The sequence below is a fragment of the Sus scrofa genome, chromosome 1, assembly GCF_000003025.6.
Source record: "Sus scrofa isolate TJ Tabasco breed Duroc chromosome 1, Sscrofa11.1, whole genome shotgun sequence".
NCBI lineage: Eukaryota > Metazoa > Chordata > Mammalia > Artiodactyla > Suidae > Sus > Sus scrofa.
The window spans coordinates 114355710-114377109 of NC_010443.5; the positions used below are offsets into that span (position 1 = coordinate 114355710).

At 46.6% G+C, this 21400-nt stretch overlaps 1 protein-coding gene across 2 annotated transcripts in view; it reads right to left on the minus strand.

Moving 5' to 3' along the window:
- MYZAP (myocardial zonula adherens protein) overlaps positions 1-21400 on the minus strand; it is a 98797-nt gene that overhangs the window by 68088 nt on the left and 9309 nt on the right. For both annotated transcript variants that reach the window (XM_021094625.1, XM_021094634.1), the window contains exons 2-4: positions 18699-18785; positions 5015-5170; positions 678-770 (exon numbers count right to left, since the gene is read on the minus strand). In XM_021094625.1, the coding sequence (XP_020950284.1) occupies positions 678-770; positions 5015-5170; positions 18699-18785 (336 nt within the window). The remainder of the gene's footprint in view (positions 1-677; positions 771-5014; positions 5171-18698; positions 18786-21400) is intronic.

A 21400-nucleotide genomic window follows, 5' to 3' on the forward strand; every position in this document is an offset into this window, starting at 1 on the left:
ATGTTGAAAAATAATGGTGATTAACTGGCTTCCTTATCTTATTCCTGACTTTGGAGGGAATGCTTTGAAAGTAAAAATTTGAGTTCCTGTCGTGGCTCAGCAGAAATGAATCTGACTAGTATCCTTGAGGGGCAGGTTTGATCCCTGGACTCGCTCAGTGGGTTAAGGATCCCGTGTTGCTGTGGCTGTGGTGGAGGCTGGCAGCTGCAACTCTGATTTGAACCCTAGACTGGGAACTACCATACGCTGCGGGTGCGGCCCTAAAAAGACCAAAAAAAAAAAGGGAGTCCCTGTCTCGGAGCAGTGGAAACGAATATGACTGGGAACCATGAAGTTGCGGGTTCAATCCCTGGCCTCAATCAGTGGGTTAAGGATCTGGCATTGCCGTGGCTGTGGCTGTGGCGTAGGCTGGCAGCTGCAGCTCCCATTGAACCCCTAGCCTGGGAACCTCCATATGCTGAGGGTGCGGCCCTGGGAAGACAAAAAAAAGAAAAAGAAAGTAAAGATTATTCTTGCCACATACAACTTCCTTTAATAATAAACTTCTTTCTTTGAAAAAACTCCCTCATTTCAATTGAACTATGATTCCATCCATAAAGAAAATCAACTCCAGCAGCTTCACACACTAGCAACCGAGAGGTAGTTCTAAGCTCCAACATCATCCACGTCTGACTTACTGACAGTTCCTGGGTGAGCTGCCGAATCTTCTGTCTCATTTCATCGTAGTCTCCATACATTCTCTTCCTTACTTTTTCCAAAGTGGCTCTCACCTGCAGCCCACAAAGATGTTAGTTAGAGACCAAGCTATAATATTTTCATGTGAGATCTCCAAAATGTCTTAAGAAACCCTAATGAGAGAAGAGCCCCACGGAAAAACCATCTTAAGAATAGGGCAATTGGGGATATAAAGAAAGGAGATATCACTCCTGATCCCTAGTTAGAAGCTAAGGGAATTATCCAGATAATAGTGATAATGATAATAAAGGCATATTATGATAATAATTATAATTATTCATAAATATGAATTGTACAAACAATAAGCTCTGAAGAAAAACTGGTTTATTGAAATTCACCTACCACCCTCAAAACCAAACTTGGGCAACATTTTCCCCTTTTCCTACCATGCATTTTTATAAGTAGAAAATTATTTTACAGTTGATTTTGTAAACACATAGCTAGGAGAACCAAAAAACCAGAAAGGAAAAGCCACCTCTAATTTCCCCTATCTATGCTCTGACTGCCAAAGAGCAATCAAACATTTGGGAAATGAGACGGGGAAGTATGAGCTTAGAGAACCCATACATTCTAGAGTCAGTTCCTCAGTAATCATGAACAACACACAAGGCACTAAATATAAGAAAAGTCGGGAGTTCCCTTGGTGGTGTATCGAAATGAATCCAACTAGGATCCAGGAGGATGTGGGTTCGATCCCTGGCCTCGCTGAGTGGGTTAAGGATCCGGCGTTGCTGTGAGCTGTGGTGTAGGTTGCAGACTCGGCTCAGATCCAGCATTGCTGTGGCTGCGGTGTAGGCAGGCAGCTGTAGTTTCTATTTGACCTCTAACCTGGGAACCTCCATATGCTGCAGGTGTGGCCCTAAAAAGCAAAAAAAAAAAAAAAAAAAAAAAAAAAAAGAAGAAGAAGAAGAAAAGTCAAGGTGATTCCCTCAACATCTGTTTATACAAATGCTAAGCTTCTCTATAGTACCGCTTCTAGAAGAGTAATGTGGCCTTAAAATTTTTTTTAAATAAAAGCAGAAAACCTAACAAATAGTCTCTGTCTCTCGCCTTCCTCTGCTGCCCGAGGATGGATAAAGAACTCAGGGATCCTCAAATAGAACAGGAAGCCTCAAGGGAGCCCTCTCCAGAAGGCACTGGAACTTCTATCACAGGGCAAGCTCAAAGGCCGCGGTTTGGTTAGAATGATGGGTGTGTCAGGCACAGCATGTGGGGACTTAATTTTGAAGCTGTACTTGCACAACTAGCACATTGTTTTAAACAAGGCTGTGTGTTTATTAGGAGTGCCTGAATATTGGTGGAGATTTCAGAGCAGGAGGAAGTGGGCACGTCAAGACACCACACCTTCCCCAGAGAATTTCTAGTCATAGAATCTACTTTCTTGCCATTAACTACAAACATTTTGGAGGAATGAGGGCAAAAGCACAACTTTTCATTCTGGGCAGGCAGAATGGCTTTCATCTGTCCACCTAAGTTTGCTCTCAGGCTGCTCACTGGTGGGGAGTGGATGGAGGGCCACCCCCCCTCCCCCGGCAAATAATGCAGGGAGCCAGAGTCTCCCACAGGGGAGGGAGGGCAAACGAACCCATCAACACACTCAGGAATGGGTACCCAGGATTGAATCTGAAGCCGGCTATAGAAGGTGGGGCCTGAAAATTAATTTCAAGGTGCAGATCACAGTGGAGACTAGAAATTCAGGTCAGAAACACTCCTGCGGCAACCTAGGCAGCTGACAGCCTGAAGAGGCCTACTGCCTTGTCTTGAGCAACCTGCAACCCACCACTCTGCTTAGAAGGTCTACCTCTGAAGTGATGTCAGATTATCTGGGGGGCATTTCAGTGAGGAAGGCCTAAGCATTTCCATGAGAAAAACACAGCAGACTAGGAAGGTGCAAGTCGTTCCTATTCAGGAAAATTAGGAATGGGAAATTCTAAATGGTTAGAAATAACCTTTGGGGGTTGGATGGGGATCTGAGGCTGGTGGTGGCCACACCAGTTCCACGTGTTTCCATATGTGTGTAGCTTTTCTGGCTTTTCTTCATTTTTCTCTGTGAAGCATTTATTATCTTTTTAAATCAAAACAGAAGATTTCTTCTTATTCCTTAAAATTACATAAATATCCAAATCTTTCAAGACACATTAAAGAAAGTGTCCAAGACATTTATGATTTTTGATATTCAATAAAAGATGGTCTTTTCAGTTACTCAACCAAAAGCTGACATGTCTTTGTATCTTATCTGCAACCCCACCACATAAAATGGGGCACCCAGAGTTAGAAGTTATGACCTTAGGGGTCCTTTCCCAGCCCATGCAACTATACATGAGAAAACTGAAGCCTAGAGAGGGCAAACTGGGTGGGTCAAACACAGGGCTGGACCTTGAACCAAGATCCACAGGGGCTTCAATGCCCACACTTCCCCTGCTTTTCACAAGCACTTTCCCATCCACAGGCCAGTGTTTGGGGTCCGTCAGTATCAGAGAAGCTCATTTCCTCTCTATCTAATCACTTTGGTTTAGGTAACAGGATCACTGGCCAATCCAGGGAGACACTGGGTGGACCAAAAAGGAAGAGATAAAAAGAAATGAAAAGATGAGAAGGAAATGCTCTAAAAGGTTAACAACTATTCTAGTTGAATGGTGGAATTACGGGTGGTTTTGTTTTCTTCTTCATACATATTTATTTTCTCCAGAAAAACCCCATAAAGTTAAAAAGATAAGAAATGTAATATTGATTCCAAAGAAATGGTGTTAATTGGCTTAGGTTAGACAATGTCTATTGTGGTTGACTTCCCAGCATCTATTTCAACCCAACCGAGTGGTCTGAACCAGCAACAACCATCCCATTCCTCTTGCCAGGGAGGGACTAGGGAATGGGCACATGACCAGACTAGTCCTGGCCAATGAGACATAAGCAGAAGTCTAGTGGAGGGTCTCTGAAGAGTAACCAGAGATGAGTGGTCTCTTTTCCTCCTCCAAACACCATCATATTTTCAGATGATGCCATAAGCCTGAGGCTGAAGGAGGAAAGAACCAAGGGAAACTCAGAGAAGTAAAGCTGTCTCCTGCCTGGAGCCCACCTACCCCTAGACTTATCCTTGCAGGAGATAACTGTTCTTTTTGGGTTTTTGTAGTTGTGTGTTTGTTTATTCATTTGTTGCTTTTTAGGGCCACATCTGCAGCATATGGACATTCCCAGGCTAGGGGTCTAATTGGAGCTACAGTTGCCGGCCTATACCACAGCCACAACAATGCCAGATCCAAGCTGTGTCTGCAACCTACACCACAGCTCATGGCAATGCTGGATCCTTAACCCACTGAGTGAGGCCAGGGATCAAATCCGCAACATCATGGTTCCTGGTTGGATTTGTTTCCTCTGCGCCACGACTCGGGAACTCCTAACTGTTCTCTTTGAGTTGGCCTTTCTGTTACCTGCAGCCAAATTTATATAGTTATCCAAACACACACACAGGAGTGTCCAAACTACTTAAGAGCCTCCTTGCCATACATAGTCTCCTGAGTATACATACTTAGTACCATTCAGAAGTTCAATCTATACCTCAGGGCAGAATTACATCTGTGCTTTTAACATTACCATGAAGATCTGTAGAAACATTTCCATCCAAAACAGTAACACTAAGAATTGTTTCAGGAGTTCCCGTCGTGGCTCAGCAGAAACAAATCTGACTGGCATCCCTGAGGATGTGGGTTCTATCCCTAGCCTCACTCAGTGGGTTAAGGATCTGGTGTTGCCGTGAGCTGTGGTGTAGGTCGCAGATGCAGCTCAGATCTGGTATGGCTGTGGCTGTGGTGTAGGCCAGCAGTTACAGCTTCAATTCAACCCCTAGCCTGGGAACCTCCACGTGCTGCAAGCGCGGGCCTAAAATAAAAAGACAAAAAAGGAGTTCCTATCGTGGCTCAGTGGTTAATGAATCCAGCTAGGAACCATGAGGTTGCGGGTTCGCTCCCTGGCCTTGCTCATTGAGTTAAGGATCCGGTGTTGCCGTGAGCTATGGTGTAGGTTGCAGAGGCAGCTCGGATCCCTCGTTGCCATGGCTGTGGCGTAGGCTGGCGGCTACAGCTCTAATTAGACCCCTAGCCTGGGAACCGCCATATGCCGCGGGAGCGGCCCAAGAAATGGCAAAAAAAAAAAAAAAAAAAGACCAAAAAAAAAAAAATGAAAAAAATGATTTCAAAATGCCTTATTACCTTCATATCTATGCTTCCAATTCCACCCTGCTATAAAAAAGCATACCAACCAGAAAAAAAGATTCTGAACTCACATCTTTGATGTAGTTCATCTCCTCCTTCAGCTGATTGGTGGTCCACCCATATACCACCATTTCTTTCTGCTGGTTTTGATCTGATCTCCGCACCACACCATAGACCACACCGTGAGGGAGTTTCCTGGTGGGCTCTCCATTGCTCAGGTCACGATGCTGGAAAAGGGCAGCAAGAGAGAAAAGCATAATGACTGGTTAGGCCTCGGGAAGACGGCTGTCATCACAGAGCCACTGCATGTGGTCATACAGGTTGTGTCCAACACTGGGGTGGCTGGCTAGGGGGACGCCAGCAGAGATCTAGCCAGGTATTTGCTCACCAAGACACACCTGGCATGGGCTGAGCCAGCATATACCCTAAGGAAAGAACATCTTTCTCTAATTTCTCCCAAAGTTTTGTCCCCTCACCTCACAGTGCATCTGCGTGGCCCCATCTCCCAGAGAAGCTGCCTTTTTCTAATTCTTACCAAGGTGCCAGATGGGCTCGTGCCATCCCTGATAACAAGAGTGAGTGTCTGAAGTCTCACATTCTTAGTAGTCCTGTTTTGCTCTCTATACCAGTTCCTCTCTATGACTTCATCCTCAACGCTGACTATGAGGCCTGAAATGCAGGAGGTTGAGATATGCAAGAGCAGAATCTGGGCAGCCACCTGGCAGCTAAATTGTCCTGAGGTTAGGGCTGACCCTGGTGCCAGTTCTGAGGAAAGGAGGTGGGGTCACTTGCTGTGACCATTCATGGAATTTTTCTGAAAAGCCAGACAGAGGTAGCCTAACCTCACTCCCCAAGAATCTTCTGCTCCTGAACTGCCTCAGTTAAGCTTTGATCCATGTCAAAGTGCAAATGCTCCTGGGAAGCAGGGAGACGTGTCCAAGGGCTAACACACCTTCACAGAACAAAGGCTCAAGCAGCAGGAAGAAGACAAGTTAAGATTTGTTGAGCACCTACTATAAGCTGGAAATGTTCCTGACACGTTTAATCTTCACAGCCATGAGAGTGACTGTCCTCTCTACTCTGCAGCTGAGAAAACTGAAGGTCGGAGAGGTTAAATCTCTTGTTTACAGTCATGCTCCAGATTCAAGCCCAATTCTGCCTGACACTAAGGATACCTCTCGACAGCGTGGGCTTTGTTAGATGTACAGGGACCAGCCAGGTCTTCGCAACATGAAAGGGAAGGGATGGGAAAAACTCAAGACGAGGGAGTGAGACTTCAGAGACAAACCAGCCTATGTCCCAGCTTCCTTGGGGATGACCCACCGGACAGAAGGCGGAATTCCATAATGGTAACTCCATTCAGGCACTCATTTTTAAATCACCTTTGCGAAAATTCTTTCTATGCACTTGCAAAACATCTTGGACAGATAAAACTTATGATTTGCATTTTTAAATGATTCATTGGCAACAGAATAGCATTTTAGGATCCCATTCAGTCCACGTTTGTAAAAGTAAAGTCAAATGATGAATTATTTATCATAATGACCTCTAAAGAGGGGACAGTGGGGAGGAGCAGAGACACTGAAGATTGGGATGATATTTGATGTTTTCTTTATACCTTATGTATTGTTTGTTTACAACGTGAGCTTTTCAAAACAAAAAAAAAAAAAAAAAAAAGAAAGAAAACAAGACATCCATTGCTTCCCACTCTTCTGCACACTTGAAAGGAGATAAAATATGAGGGATGGGACATACTGCATTTGCTTCTGGGAAATGCTTCTGCTCAAGAGCTTCGCCTCTGTGGCCCACAGGCACAGAGACAACTAACTTCTGAGGTTGGACCTAAGTTGAGGTGAATGGCAGGTAAAGGGCTCTACATAGAGTGAGAAGCTGGGATGAGACATCCTTGCTTTAGTACGCATAACATTAGGAAGAGGAAACGCTCTCATGAAACTCCCCCACATACCAGGAAACAAAAGCATGCTCTTTCAGGCACGAACTCCACCCAGTTCCTGAAAAACAAGCTGAAGGCTTTGGGGAAATGCATTTCTGTGAAGTAAAGGCCCTTACATGTGGACCGGCTCACAGGGAAACTAGTCAGGGGGCCGGATACAGAGGTCTCTGCTTCCCTACGCACATGGGGAGAGGAGGACCAACGCTGACAGAGCAAATACAAAAGGACAGCAAGGTCTGTGAAACACCACCCTGGAGGTCGCAGATCTGCACGTCATGCACATGGAAAGTTATCAGAGATCTGTTAAGTAACAGACAGTAAATTTCACATCCCCCTTTTTTGTTTTAAAAGTGTGTGAGTATTGGAGTTCCCATCGTGGTGCAGCAGAAACGAATCCGACTAGGAACCATGAGGTTGCAGGTTCGATCCCTGGCCTCGCTCAGTGGGTTAAGGATCTAGCACTGCCATGAGCTGTGGTGTAAGTTGCAGACACGGCTCAGATCCTGAGTTGCTGTGGCTGTGGCATAGACCAGCGGCTACAGCTCCAATTGGAACCCTAGCCTGGGAACCTCCATATGCCATGGGTGCAGCCCTAAAAAAAAGGACAAAAAGACAAACAAAAAGTGTGAGTATGAAACATCTAGAAGACGGACTCCACAGCTTTAATGATAGTTTCCTCAGTGAAATGGGATTTTGCTCTTCCTTTTATGCTCTTTTGTAATCTTATTTTTAAAATTAACTTCAAATAACAGGCACTATTTTTGAGTCAACCATTTCTACTTCAATTTTCAAAAAATTAAAACTGAAAAATTAATACCAAGTCAGGGTCTAAAGGAAAGACACCCGCCCACCCCACCACACGCTCAGCACAGGACTCTGCTCACGAGCAGGCTGCCACCACAGCTGCCCCATGAAGAGAGGTTCCTCGGCAGCATGAGGAGATGCTGGGCTTTGACAGGGAAAGGCCGGGGATGCTTATCGAGAGAGAAGGGGAGATATTGTTGCCTGGCCATTTATTATACACTATTTTCTGTAATCCTCACTCTAACCCTACTGTATAAATACTACTATTTCTTCCAAGGTAGCAGTATTCAAGTGTCTGTGTCTTTCCAAATCTAAGCTTTTGCCTTAACCACAAAGCTTTCAAGAAAGCTAAGAGAAGAGGAGTTGGAAGCACAACTCCCTGGGGCCCCCAGACCTCTGGTTTATGGAAGCCAAGAGCCTGGCTCTCAGGTCTGGGGTCACTGGGAAGAGGTGGGCCCAGGAGAGGAGACTCTTCTCCAGCCTCCTGGGACCCATCTCCCTGCTGTCTCCACCCTATTCCAGCCTCACCGTCTGCTTTTGGTTCTTTATCAGCCACCTCCTTATTGCTCCAGGCGCTTACCCAGGTTACTTCCTCTGCCTCCAGAACCCACAGCTGCACTGCAATATCCTCCCCTCAAGGTCACCTTCACTGACCCTTCAGGCAGTCAGGTCTCCTCCACAAGACCTACCACAACCACCATGGGGTAACTGTTAGCATCATTACATATGTAAGGCCGGTTCCCCTATCAACTGAAAGTTCCAAGAAGTCTAGGGTCTGGTTTGTCTCCTTTTCCACCATAATCCCCAGCATCTAACAGTGACTGACACTTAATGAGTTTCTCAATAAATATTTGCTGAATGAATTGGGAGTTTGAGAAGCTGAAGAGGTTCTGGGGAATTATCCAGAATATGTAAACAAGGTCTCCTGAAGAGAACTTCCTTTGTTCCTCTTAGAGGGATGGGGAGATGATATTCACCCCCAATCATAAAATCTATATCCAGAAAAGTTGCAAAGGAGTTAAGACTGCTATCATTTTTATGAAACGTCAGTATGCTCTTGGCCAAAAACTGGAAACCCAGAAAAAGTGAGAAGAGCTGACATATTTGGCACCATGTTTATAGCTGAATTTTTCTCCTCTCGTATCCTTTAACATAATCTTCCCATAAGATAAACATTAATGTTTAGGCATGATAATAGCATTATGATTATATTAAGAGGGAAGCTTTAGCTTTTAGAGAAACACACTAAAACTATGACATCTGGGGTACAGGGTGGAGGAATGGGTTGGGTGTAGACGGGGCAGGACTGATTGTGGGTTCAGGGTGGTCATCTGGATGAAGGGTCCAGTATTCCTTCCACGATTCAGTCTCCTTTTGTTTATGTTTGAAATTCTCCCTCATTAAAAGTTTTTTTAAAAAACTTCTTTATAATACTGCTTGGTATTTTAAAAAACATGCAAGGCCTATGAAAAGCAGGAAACAAGACTAGGTAAAATCATCTTCAAAACAAAAGCCCTAATAAATGCACAGAATGAAAAAGTTATTGCCAAAGGAGGGAAGAGGAAACCACAACTGAAAAGGCATCCCAAATCCTCTGTGCAAAGAAGCAGAATGGACACCAGGCATCACTGGTGAACTATATGGAGAATCTCTCAATGAAACTGTCCGGGGGATGTACTCCTGGCTTAGAATTTAGCTGCAGGCTCATGCTATGGCTGTTTTCCCTAAAGATATACTTACAGCAAGTGCCTTAGAAAAGAAAACTTATAGAAAATAAGGCAGCCTACATGCCTGCTGTCAGGGATTTACTGCTCTTGGAGAGCTGGGGTATGAATCCAGTGGTAGAGGACCAAATTTTCTAAACCCTAAATCATAATATAGGATCTTTTTTTTTTTGGTCTGTTGTCTTTTCGAGGCTGCGCCCGACGCACATGGTGGTTCCCAGGCTAGGGGTCGGATCAGAGCTGTAGCTGCCGACCTACACCACAGCCACAGCAACGCCAGATCCAAGCCCTGTCTGCAACCTACACCACAGCTCATGGCAATGCCGGATCCTTAACCCACTGAGTGAGGCCAGGGATTGAACCCGCATCCTCATGGATACTAGTTGGGTTCGTTAACCACTGAGCCATGACAGGAACTCCCAGCATATAGGATCTTACAAGGAGAAGCTCCACAGGGGCAGTGACTGCTACAGCCCCCATACTCCACATCAATAGATGCATAACTAGATGTTCAGTGAGAACTTTTTGAAGGGGAGAAGAAAGAGGGGTTATTTGGGATTGTGTTTGTGCCAGAATATTTTAATTATGTGGTTATTCATCCTAGACATTGACCTGTAAAGGAAAAAAAAATCCTGTGGTTAAAGACGGGCTCTCAGAGAATAAATAATACCAGAAACACAGTTTAACATAAATCCAAGCTGACGCTGGTTGACCGCCACAGCCAGCCCCTGACCCCAGAGGCCAGGACAGGCAGCGGGACATGTGACATAGACGGACTGTGACATAGACAGACTGTAACATGACCTGAGTCACTTGAAAACTAGAAGCCAAATTATTTCCAAAACTTGGTGCATTGAGCCTCTTCATCCAGCCAGAGGGCAGCAGCTGACCTGGGAACTCTGAGTACTGAGCCTCTGGGCATCCTGTTGTCTTGAAGGCGGAAGAGGTCACTCTGAGGAATGTGCTCTGACCTGTCTGACCTGTGTATCCATCTCAGCAAATTATGGTTCCTGGTCATTACTCACGCTTGACATTGGTTTGCCCGAATGCGACGAAAATGAACACCATGGCCTGAGCGACAACTAGGGAGGGGGTGGACAGCCTGCTCCTCAGAGAAAGGGGGACCTTTAGCTTATTACGATATTTATTATTTCTGTCTCCCAGAGTGCATAGAGACCACTTCCTAAATAAACTCATGCTTGGACAAAGACAGATCACTTTGAACGCTTAAAGATGAGAAGGGAAAGAAAATCTCTAGCTAAGTAGAAATCCCAAAGAGAATGTATTTCGAATGATAGGATCCTGATAATAGTAACTTCTCAAAGATATTACTCTATACTCCTAAGCAGACAGCAGCTGCTTGGGCCTAAAAACCCCAGCAACAAAGAGAAGGGTATCTTGGAGGCTGGGGGCAGGGGGTTGCATCAGGATTTTCTTTTCTAGAACCCAGTGGTAATAGAACACATCTTAAGTAAGTGACCTTGCCTGATACTGCGGGCTTTTTTTTTTTTTTTTTTTTTTTGGTCTTTTTAGGACTGTACCCAGGCATGTGGAGGCTCCCAGACTAGGGGTCTAATGAGAGCTATAGCTGCCGGCCTACGCCAGAGCCACAGCAATGCGGGATCCGAGAGCATCTGCGACCTACACCACAGCTCACGGCAACACCAGAGCCTTAACCCACTGAGAGAGGCCAGGGATCGAACCCACATCCTCGTGGTTCCTAGTCGGATTCGTATCCAGCAGACTTTTCTGATAGGAGAAAGCAGGCAAGTTGACACGACCGTGACAACAGCCGAGGCACAGACCCGAGCTAGAACGGCAAATCTGCCACCAGCTGTGTGGCCTGTGCAAGTGACTTACTTCGCTGTATTTCAGAGTCCTGAATGGTCAAATTGGAATAATTTCATCCACCGCAGAAGCTTGTGCTAAGAAATACACAGAACAATGTACATAAATCACCTAGTGCCCTGCTGGACTCACTTGCAGATACTAATAGATTCTGTTCTTTGTTGTGGTGTCTGTATTTCTGAGTATCTCATTTCATAGTAAATTTTCCACTCCTGTCTGCATGCTTCTGCCTGTCTGTCCATCTCTCTCCTCTTGGGTCTTCTTGCTGGTCTCATCACAGTCATCAGATTGACTGTGGCAGGGAATTGCTCACCCCCAAAGTAGCCTTGGTTTCTTTTCATGAGGAAGCGATCACAAAGGCTCAGGAGGTTAGAAAAATGGAAGAGTTGTGTTGTCAGCCGTTTTGTAAACAATCTCCCAGCCCCTCCTCAGTGTCTGACGAAGCTGGGGTTGGGGAGACACGGCTGGGCAGCCAACATGGCACAGACCTTATTTTAAACCACAACCACGGCACTTTCACTGTTCTGCAAAAGACACCATTACATATATTTGCTTAAATAAAGAGCTCCACAGCTAAAGAAATTTTGAAACCTTCTGGATCCAGGCTAACACTTCCATTTGCTAGAAGAGGAACCTGAGGTCCCTGGAGATGCTAGGAGTGACCTGACACTACGGCAGGTGGTCAGGCAGTCAGGAGGAGAACCCAGACCTCTTCAGTCCTCTGGGGGCTGCCATCTCTGAGAGGCAGAGTCCTGCAGGCTATGGCCAGGGTGGCCCCAGCCCCATGTGAATCATGGCAACACACTCCCTCACCTGGCAACAGCCCATGATGTTGTATAAACAGTCACACCAAGGAGGAGAACTTAGCAGGCTTATTCATCTGGGACTTTTAAGGGAAAGAGGACTATAAAACTGAAGGGCAAGGGCTTCCTCCTTTTAACCATTTCACTGGGCTAGGAAAGCTCTTGACTTTTCCTATATATGCACACTCTCCTTCACTCAGGTTTCTCCCAGGTCTAGAGAGAAACAACTTCTTCAAAAACACGAGTCACTAAAGGGCCTCTATGACGGTGAGATATTAATAGCTATTTAAAATATTACTGACTCCAAACTGCTTCGTCAGTTTGGGAAAACTTCCCCATCACACAGACCCACAATCAGCAGAGCCCAGATCATAGTCTCTAAAATTCAGCTATATAGTGAGACCCTGATCCCCCACGATAAAAGTGTAAATGGACAGGAATATGAAGACAGAAATTCAAAAAGCCCTTTGAAAATGAGAGGGGTTTAATTTTAACATTATCTGCCACCAATTTTAAAGTTCAACAATTAAATAAACATATCATCAATTCCGCAACATGAAATTTGTGTCCACAAACCAAACAGCATTTTCTCTCCCATATAATTAATGATTTTTAAGCGCCCAAAGAAAAGTCCATAACTAACTCATCTGAGTTATTAGTACAATTTAAGGTGATACTATTCCCCAAAGAAAGATATCATGGGTTGAATGTGTCCAGCAAATCGACAGTATGTTGGCGTCCTAATTAAAAATATCTCAGAATTTGGCCTTATTTGGAGACAGGGTCAAGTTAAGAGGTCATGAGTGCAAGACCAAATCTGATATGACTAGTGTCCTTATAAAAAGAGGGAAATTTGAATCCGCACACACACACACAGGGCGAACACCATATGAAGGCAGAGTGATGCAGCTACAGCCAAGGATGGCAGAGCTGCCGGAAGCCCACAGAGGCCAAGAAGGAGTCCCGCCTGGAGAGAGTTGAGCCCTGCTGATACCTGGACCCCAGATCTCCAGCCTCCAAAACTGTGACACAATCAACTTCTGTTGCCCAGCCAGCTGGTGGTGCATTTTTATGGCAGCCCAAGGAAATGAAAACAAACCTGCAGCATCATAATCCACGGACACTCACCAAGTGCTGTGTGCAAGGCAGAGAGTGAGGCTCTGCAAGACACCAGACCCCTTCTTCTCAGGTGTGTGTATATAGGTACAGGCTGTACACAGATTTTGCAGGAATGCGTATGCAGTCACAAGTGGAGTTCTTCGCAGAGATGGCTAGGGGCCAAGGGAGAGGAGGCCTGGGTATCCTATGGTTCAAGAGGGGATGATCTACTGCCCTGTCTAGGAAGGTCTCGGGGACGTGGGCCTTTAGTAGAGCCATAAAGGACAGAAGACGTGGATAAACTGCAAAGTGGCCAGGGAGAGACTCTAGCACAGGCTAGAGACTGAGCAAAGCTTTGGAGGAGGAAGTTGATGTCAGGGGGTTGGAAGATAATAAGTAAACCTGTCTGGTGAGGGCAGACCAACCAGAAACAAAAAGGAGGTATTACTGAGTTGGCTTTAGATGGGCTGAGGGGTCAGATCACCCAAGAGGAACTAGCCGACAGGGTCTGTGTCCTGCAGCCCAGCCAGTGGTGCCACAGTGGAACCAATTCAAACTACCAATATGTTGGTGTTTATTTTCTTATAACCCGATACAGCTATTTTCTTTGAAAGGAGAGAAATCATCTCATCATCTACCCTTTGCTGTCGTTCACTATCTCACCTCAGAGGGCCAAGGCCCAGGACTGAATGTCTCAAGTAGGTTGTTCAAGGAAGAGGGTTCAGTAGAAACGGATCATCCTAGACAGGGCAGAGCTGGGCTCTAAGAGGGAAGGAGGAAAGGGCCCTGCCTCCCGACTCCTGCCCCTCAAATCCTCGCAGGCCCTGCTCACATTCCCCTTCACACCCCTGCCTCATTTCCAAGATGACCCCAACCAGGGTTCCCGGAAGCACATGGCTCTGGGGGAAAAACACATGAGGAGCAAACATCGGAAAAGATAGTCGTTCTCACTGGTTATCAGCAAAAGGGCGTGTGAGCTGTGTGTGATGCTTTGCTCCGATAGGGTCAGAACATTTTCTAAATGAGTGTGCTTGTGTTCCCCTCAAGCCTAGAACTTTCTGGTTATATCTGTGCACATAAATGATCCAGATTTCAAACTCATAAATACTAAAATAATGGCACTACAGCAATGAAAGATCTGTATTCCGTACATAAAAGTAACACCAGGGGAGTTCCCGATGTGGCTCAGTGGAAACAAATCTGACTAGGATCCATGAGGATGCAGGTTCGATCCCTGGCCTCACTCAGTGGGTGAAGGATCCAGCGTTGCTGTGAGCTGTGGTGTAGATTGCAGACACAGCTCAGATCTGGCATTGCTGTGGCTGTGGCGTAGGCCGATGGCTAAAACTCTGATTAGACCCCTAGCCTGGGAACCTCCATATGCCAAGGGTGCGGCCCTAAAAAGACAAAAAAAAAAAAAAAAAATGTAATACCAGGTTGAGAACACCCAACAACACCAGCACAGCCACCAGCATGGCCAGGGCTCAGGAGAGCACAGCTGATGTGTGGGGTGAGCATCCTGCCCAGACAGGCCAAGCTGTGCACGGAGGAGTTCTCTAAGGTGAGGCCTGCTCAGAGAGAGGAGGCAACGCCTGGGTGCACTGGCAGAGGGTTACTCAGAGGAGGACATGGTGACACCAGAAAAGACACGGCAGGAACAACCTGAGAGGGAGGAAGAGATGCGGGATGAGCAGTTTCAGGAATGAGAGTGACTCCAGGAGAGACAAGGGGAGAAAAGCAAAGAAGCAGGACCACTGCATTTGACAGTCAGGGGGAAGTGATGTGGCCTTTAGTCACTTTAGTCATCGCCTCTCTAATCCATATTACAGGCCAGATGCTGTGGTGGGGCCCTGGCATTTATTAGCTCATTTACTCTTTGCAACCAGGCTTTCATGGGCCCCTTGAAAAAAGAAGAAAGGAGTAGCAGAGAAACAAAATGTCCAGGAGTCATCCTCGGCCTGCAGAAAGCAATCTCGGGCAGAAGGGATCTTCCGTAAGAGAAAGACTATGAGGAGCAGGCACCAGAGCATCAGCTGAGGGGCCAGAAGCCTCCCACATCCACCCCCAGGTTCCGCAACTCCAGAGAAAGACACTGCCCCTGTTGTAAATGTCCCCCAAACACACTGTCACGAAGCTGGCAACCCAGACCACCCGCTGTACCCTTCCATCCCTCCCCTGTGAGTAATTCCTCTTTCTGATGATCTGGGGCCAGCAGACAGAACAAGGGCTGAGCTGGCAGTGGTGTCTATGGATGGCCAGCTGCCCCATGGCATCCTCAGGTCCTTGAAAGACACTAAGCATCTTCCACGACTGTGAAAAAGAATAAGGCCAGCCCTTCCCTTGGCCGGCTGCCATTCCAACATGGTCCTGGAAACCCTCTGAGAAGCTTCACTTTATCAGCAGCCCACAGGGCCACTTAAAACTCCTACATCCGAGTGAGCTCTAATCCCCCAACCCTGCACACTGCAGGCCCTCTGAAGGAACCAAAGGCACCTCACTGGTGTTCTTGGCATCTGGCAGTTTCTTGGGTTGTGTGGGATATCACAGGGAGGGGCAGCCACACTGAAAGCACATCAGGGGAGCTGGCAATCCCCAGGGCTTCCTCGCTGGTGCCTGCCTCTGGCTCCCAGTGACCTAAGATCAGGCACGCGGCCAGGACTTGGTGACGGAATCACCCAGAACAGCCTCATAGTTACAACCAGGACCTTCAAGGGCTGCCACCACCCAAAGGACTTCAGTTCAAGGACTTTGGTTCCGGGGAAACAGCCAGCCCTGCCCTCCTCCTCTCTACCCTAGTTCTTCTGCAGTGAGTCACTGATGCATCAGAGTCGGGCACTCAGGCCACACATCTGGTCCGCCCTGGGTTTCTGCGCCGAGCTCCTGGAGTTCTCAGGCAGGAGGGTGCAGAGAGGCAGAGATGCAGAGAGGGCTTTGGTCCCCACCAGCACCACTTTCACCTGCATTACAGGTGAGGGCTCAGGATGACATTTTGAACTACAAGAACAAGGGTCTAATTGCTTTTGAAAGTTTGAAAAGCACTGTTCAAGATCACTAGGCAAATGAGTATGTAACGTGGTTATCAAGACACACTGCCTCTTTCTTCTGGAATGCTTGATTGTTTTTTGTTTTGTTTCGTTTTGTTTTGTTTTTTGGCTGCAGCTATGGCATGCAAAGTTCCCAGGCAGGAACTGAACCCACACCATAGCAGTGACTCGAGTCACAGCAGTGACAACACCAGATCCTTAACCCGCCGTGCCACCAGAATCAACTCCTAGACCTGATTCTTCTTGAGCAGTGACGTGTCCTCTGTGCCTCCCAGCACCCACTGCCCCCAGGTCCGCACCCAGAAACCCCTCACAGACATCTTCCCAGGCGTGCAGTTCTAACTCCAGCAGACCGACGTCCCCCTGCTTCCCCCACATATGGGGCCCTTGCCCTGACACTTGCCCCAGCCTCTGTTCCAAAATGTGCTCCTCTTGATCCCCCATGTACTAAGCTGCCCATGGGCCTCTGGACAGAGCCCAGGCCCACTTCCCTGACCCATCCAACAGTTCTGAAAGGATGGACAGGAAGGGGATCAGTGAGGGCAGAAGCAGATCCCTTCCCCCAGCAACACAGGTCCCACTCAATCCTAGTCATCTGCAGGTGTCCAGAAGCCGAAACTGGACCACCACTCTCACTCTCTTCTTGGTTAGGAGCTTTAACCCTCAAACTTTGTTTTGGAGAATATTCAAGGCTACAGCGAAGCTGAGAGAAGAGTTAAACTACATAACCAATGGTACCATTATCACAACTAAGAAAGTGTCATTATTCAATACTATCTAATATATAGGTTCATAGTCAAAACTATAATTATTCCAATATATCTTTTATAGACATTTTTGGATCCAGGATTTAATCAAGCTTCATTCATTATATTTGACAGCAAATTCCTCTAGTCTCTTATCTCCAACAGATTCTAACTTTTTTAGTCACATTGAATTTACCAAGGGATTCTGGCTAATTTTTGTAGATAGTCCCACCTTTTGGATCTGTTTCTTTATGACTAGATTCAGGTAAACAAGTTTGGCATGAATAGTACAGGTCATACTGTTGACTTTTTAACTCAGATCAAAAGTCACATACTATCAGGCTACCCCACTAGTGATGAATTGGATCACTTGGTAGAACTACCACCTGCCATGTGGTGGCTGTACCTTTAGATTCAGTGGTGATCAGTGAATGAACGCTCTGAGACCACATGAACATACTGGTCCACAGTAATCTTTCACCAACTAGTTTTTGTATTCAGTGTATTTTTTGCACTCCCACAACACAGTGAGGTACCCAGGCCAGAGGCTGAACCCTTATCACAGCAGTGACCATGTCAGGTCCTTAACCCACAGTGCCACCAGGAAACTCTAGTTTTTGCATTTATTGATGAGCTGATCTGGAGGTTACAAAACGGAGTTGTTGTTGTTTTTTCTTTTAGGGCCGCACCTGTGGCATATGGAAGTTCCCAGGCTAGGGGTTGAACTAGAACTGCAGCTGCCAGCCTACATCACAGCCACAGTGACACAGGATCTGAGCCACATCTGCAAACTACAGTGCAGCTCATGGCAACACCAGATCCCTAACCCACAGAGGGATGCTAGGATGAAACCCGCATCCTCAAGGTTACTAGTCGGGCTTGTTACTGCTGAGCTACAATGGTAACTAAACAGAGATTTTTTAAATTGATTAGCTGATGTTATATAAAGAAGAGTTTTCCCTTTTTATAAGCTCTCAGTTTCTCTGATTATTACTATAAACTCATAAGGTTTTTTTTAATTATTCAATGTGTCATAATTCATCCTTGTGATTAATTCTTTATGATGCTGAAACTGTTCCATTTTTACCAGTGAGAGCCCTTCCAAACTGGGTTCTGGGTCCTTTGATAGCGTCTGCTGTCCATGTCCCCAGAGTCCTTCTTACAGTTCTGGATCCTAACATTTGAATGATCACGTCATCTTTGTTTATTTATACATCTGTCGCACCTGAAAACCTGTGAGTACCTCTAAAGCAAGGCCAAGGGCAGACTTATCTGCATGGCCCAGCACATAGCATGCAGCTGGCACAAAAATGCCCTCCTCCGCCCTGCAGCGGGTGCCCCTGACGCGGCTCTTCCTCTCCCAGCAGCCCCTCCACCCCCTGAGCTGGGCCTCACAATGGCCCTTTGACTCAGCTGGATGGTGCTCTTTCAGGAAAAACATGTTCCCTGCCACAGCACCTGTCACTAAAGCCAGCACCCCTACAGCTTCGAGTCAGCACAGAGCCAGTATTCACCACACAGTGGAGCCGGGGCAGGAGGCAGCGGAGCCAGCTGGGCAGAGTGGCCTGACTTCGGGGAAGATGGCAGATGGGGGCCAGGACTGGAGGCCCCTCATCACACAGCTGTTGACCTGCAGGCTCCGAGAACAGCCTGGAGAGAGGACGCCCGAGGAAAGGGTTAAAATAAGAGGACGAAGACGAGGATGGGTCAGGCTTTGCCTCAGAGATGGCTTACTTGCTCTTTTCTTTCCAGCTTCTTTTCACTGGGCTCAGACACCGGACTCTCCGGGGGAACAGTCAACCGCAGTCTGCAGACATTTGCCTGGAAGGGACCAGAGGAGAGGCTGGTTAGGAACCTGTGTTTGGGGCAGGAGGAGCCAGAGCACCTGATGCTTCTCAGAACCACTTCCCCCACTTAGCGGGAATGAGGGTGCCCATCCCACAGGAGACTCTGGGTCAAGACCAGCCTTTGCCTGGCCCATCACAGGCACCCACCACCTCGCTGCTTATGTTTTATGTTCTCCTTGTTTAGGAAACTACTAAACAGTTTCAGAATTCAAACATTTTTTATGAGTTCCACTGGTGGTGCTTCAGTAAGGAACCCTATTAGTATCCATGAGGATGCGGGTTCGATCCCTGGCCTCTCTCAGTGGATTAAGGATCTGGCATTGCCGTGAGCTGAGGTGTAGGTCACAGATGCGGCTAGGATCTGGTGTTGCTATGGTTATGGTGTAGGCTGGAAGCTACAGCTCTGATTCAACCCCTAACCAGGGAACTTCCATATACCGCGGGTATGGCCCTAAAAAGACAAAAAACCTTTTTTAAATGGTTCATGTTCCATTATAGCACTGAATGATCTTATTTCACATTCATAGGCCAAAATACAGTTGAGGGGTAGAGGCCCCATTACGCTCAGTGATTATGAGGTGCAAGCGTGCTTTCTACTTAATTATGTATTGGATTTTCCTATAATAGACATGTATATGTTTAATCACATTTTTTTAAAGTCTATATACCTATATTCACAGTAACATTATTCACAATAGCCAAAAGGTGGACACATCCCAAATGTCCATCAATAGATGAATGGATCAATAAAATGTGGTATACACACAGAAGAGAATATTATACACCTGTAGAAAGGAAGAAAATTCTGACACACTCTGCAACATGGATGACCCTTGAGGACATTATGCTAAGTGAAATAAGGTAGTCACAAAAAGACAAATCCTAAAGGGTTCCACTTTCATGAGGGCCTAGAGCAGTCAGATTCATAGAGAGCAGAATGGTGGTTGCCAGGGACTATTATTCTTTAATGGGTAAAGAGTTTCTGTTTGAAAAGATGAAACAGTTCTGGAGATGGATAGTGGTGGTGGCTGCACAACAATGACGAGGTACTTAATGTCACATGATGTTTATTTCACCCTATTGTCACAGCCTGGTCCTACCATGACATTTTCCAGAGAGAAGTGATCCTGACATTAAAACACAAAACAAAGCCAGAGAGCCAAAGCAGCACACAGCGCACCCAGTCCATAGCCATATGCATGGATGAGAGAGCTGCTTGTCCTTATTACGGGCTAAATTGTGTCCCCCTAAAATTTATATGTTGAAGTCCTAGTATCTCAGAATGTGACTTGATTTGAAAACAGGGTCTTTACAGAGGTTACAGAAGTTAACATGACGTTGTTAGGGAAGGTCCTAATCCAGAAGGACTGGTGAACTTACGTAAAGGGGAAACCGGGAGACAGACTTGCACACCAGGAGAAGACCACCTGAGTATGCCAAGGAGAAGGGCCTGGAGCAGATCCTTTCCACCCAGCCCTCAGAAGGAACCCATCCTGCTGACGCCTTGATTGTGGACTTCCAGCCTCCAGAACTGTGAGGTAATACCTTTCTGTTGTGTAAGCCACCTGTTTGTGGTACTTTTGGACAGCAACCCTAGCCAACTAATACATACCCTCAACCTGGTTTGTAGGGTCACGGATCTGCACCACTCCACAGGGCAGCCCCTGAGCAAAAGTACCCTGCATCCAAGAAGCCCAGGGTTGGATATGATATGATTGTAACAGACCTTTGAGGTGCAACCTGCCAACCCTCACCCAACAATGTACCTGGCAGGTGGATGCCCAGGCTGAGGGTAACACTGTCTATGTCCAGGTGAGAGCCCATTTGGGACACGTGTTAGCTCTTCCCTGCACACCACTGCCTCCCTCTGAGACACCCCATGCTGCTACCTGACACCTCTAATTTCCTGATAATGAACTTAAAAGTTATTCCTCAGAACTCCTACCTAATGGATGCAGGGTACCCTTGGGGACTGCAGCGGAGCTCCCTTTACTCTTAACAGCCTGAACCTCCCCTCCCCTGCACTAAACAACCCCAGCTCTTTCAGACACATGATTTGGTTTCAAGATCCTTCTCCATCCTCATGCTCCTCTGGGCAAGCTCTGACCCCAGGGACCCCAGGGTGAGAGATAGCCTGACCCCCAGGCTATCATTCCCTCTTACGTGGCCAACTTTTCACCAAACCTTCAAAGCTCATGGCCAGTCACGTTGGGAGAAATCAAGCCATTCCAGCAGGTAGCTCTCTTAGCAGACAAGCAACAGCTCTAATGTGAACCCAAATACCTCCAGAAAAAGGGAACCCTTGGAATTCTGGCAACTTGGACTGGTTGAAACCAGCTGACACTGCACAAATACCAAAGCGTAACTCATGCCAGGCAGGTAATCCAAGTCTGTGATACTCAATAATCTTTTCTGATAGGCAGGCTCTGATCCACAGCATAATCTTGCAGAGAAAAGGAAGTGCTTTTCTCCTGCACCACATCCCATCACACACACACCTACACAGGTGCACACATGCACATACACAGGTTCCAACACCTACTAGGCTATGTTGAGTATAAGCAAGCCATTTGATTGCTCTGAATCTCA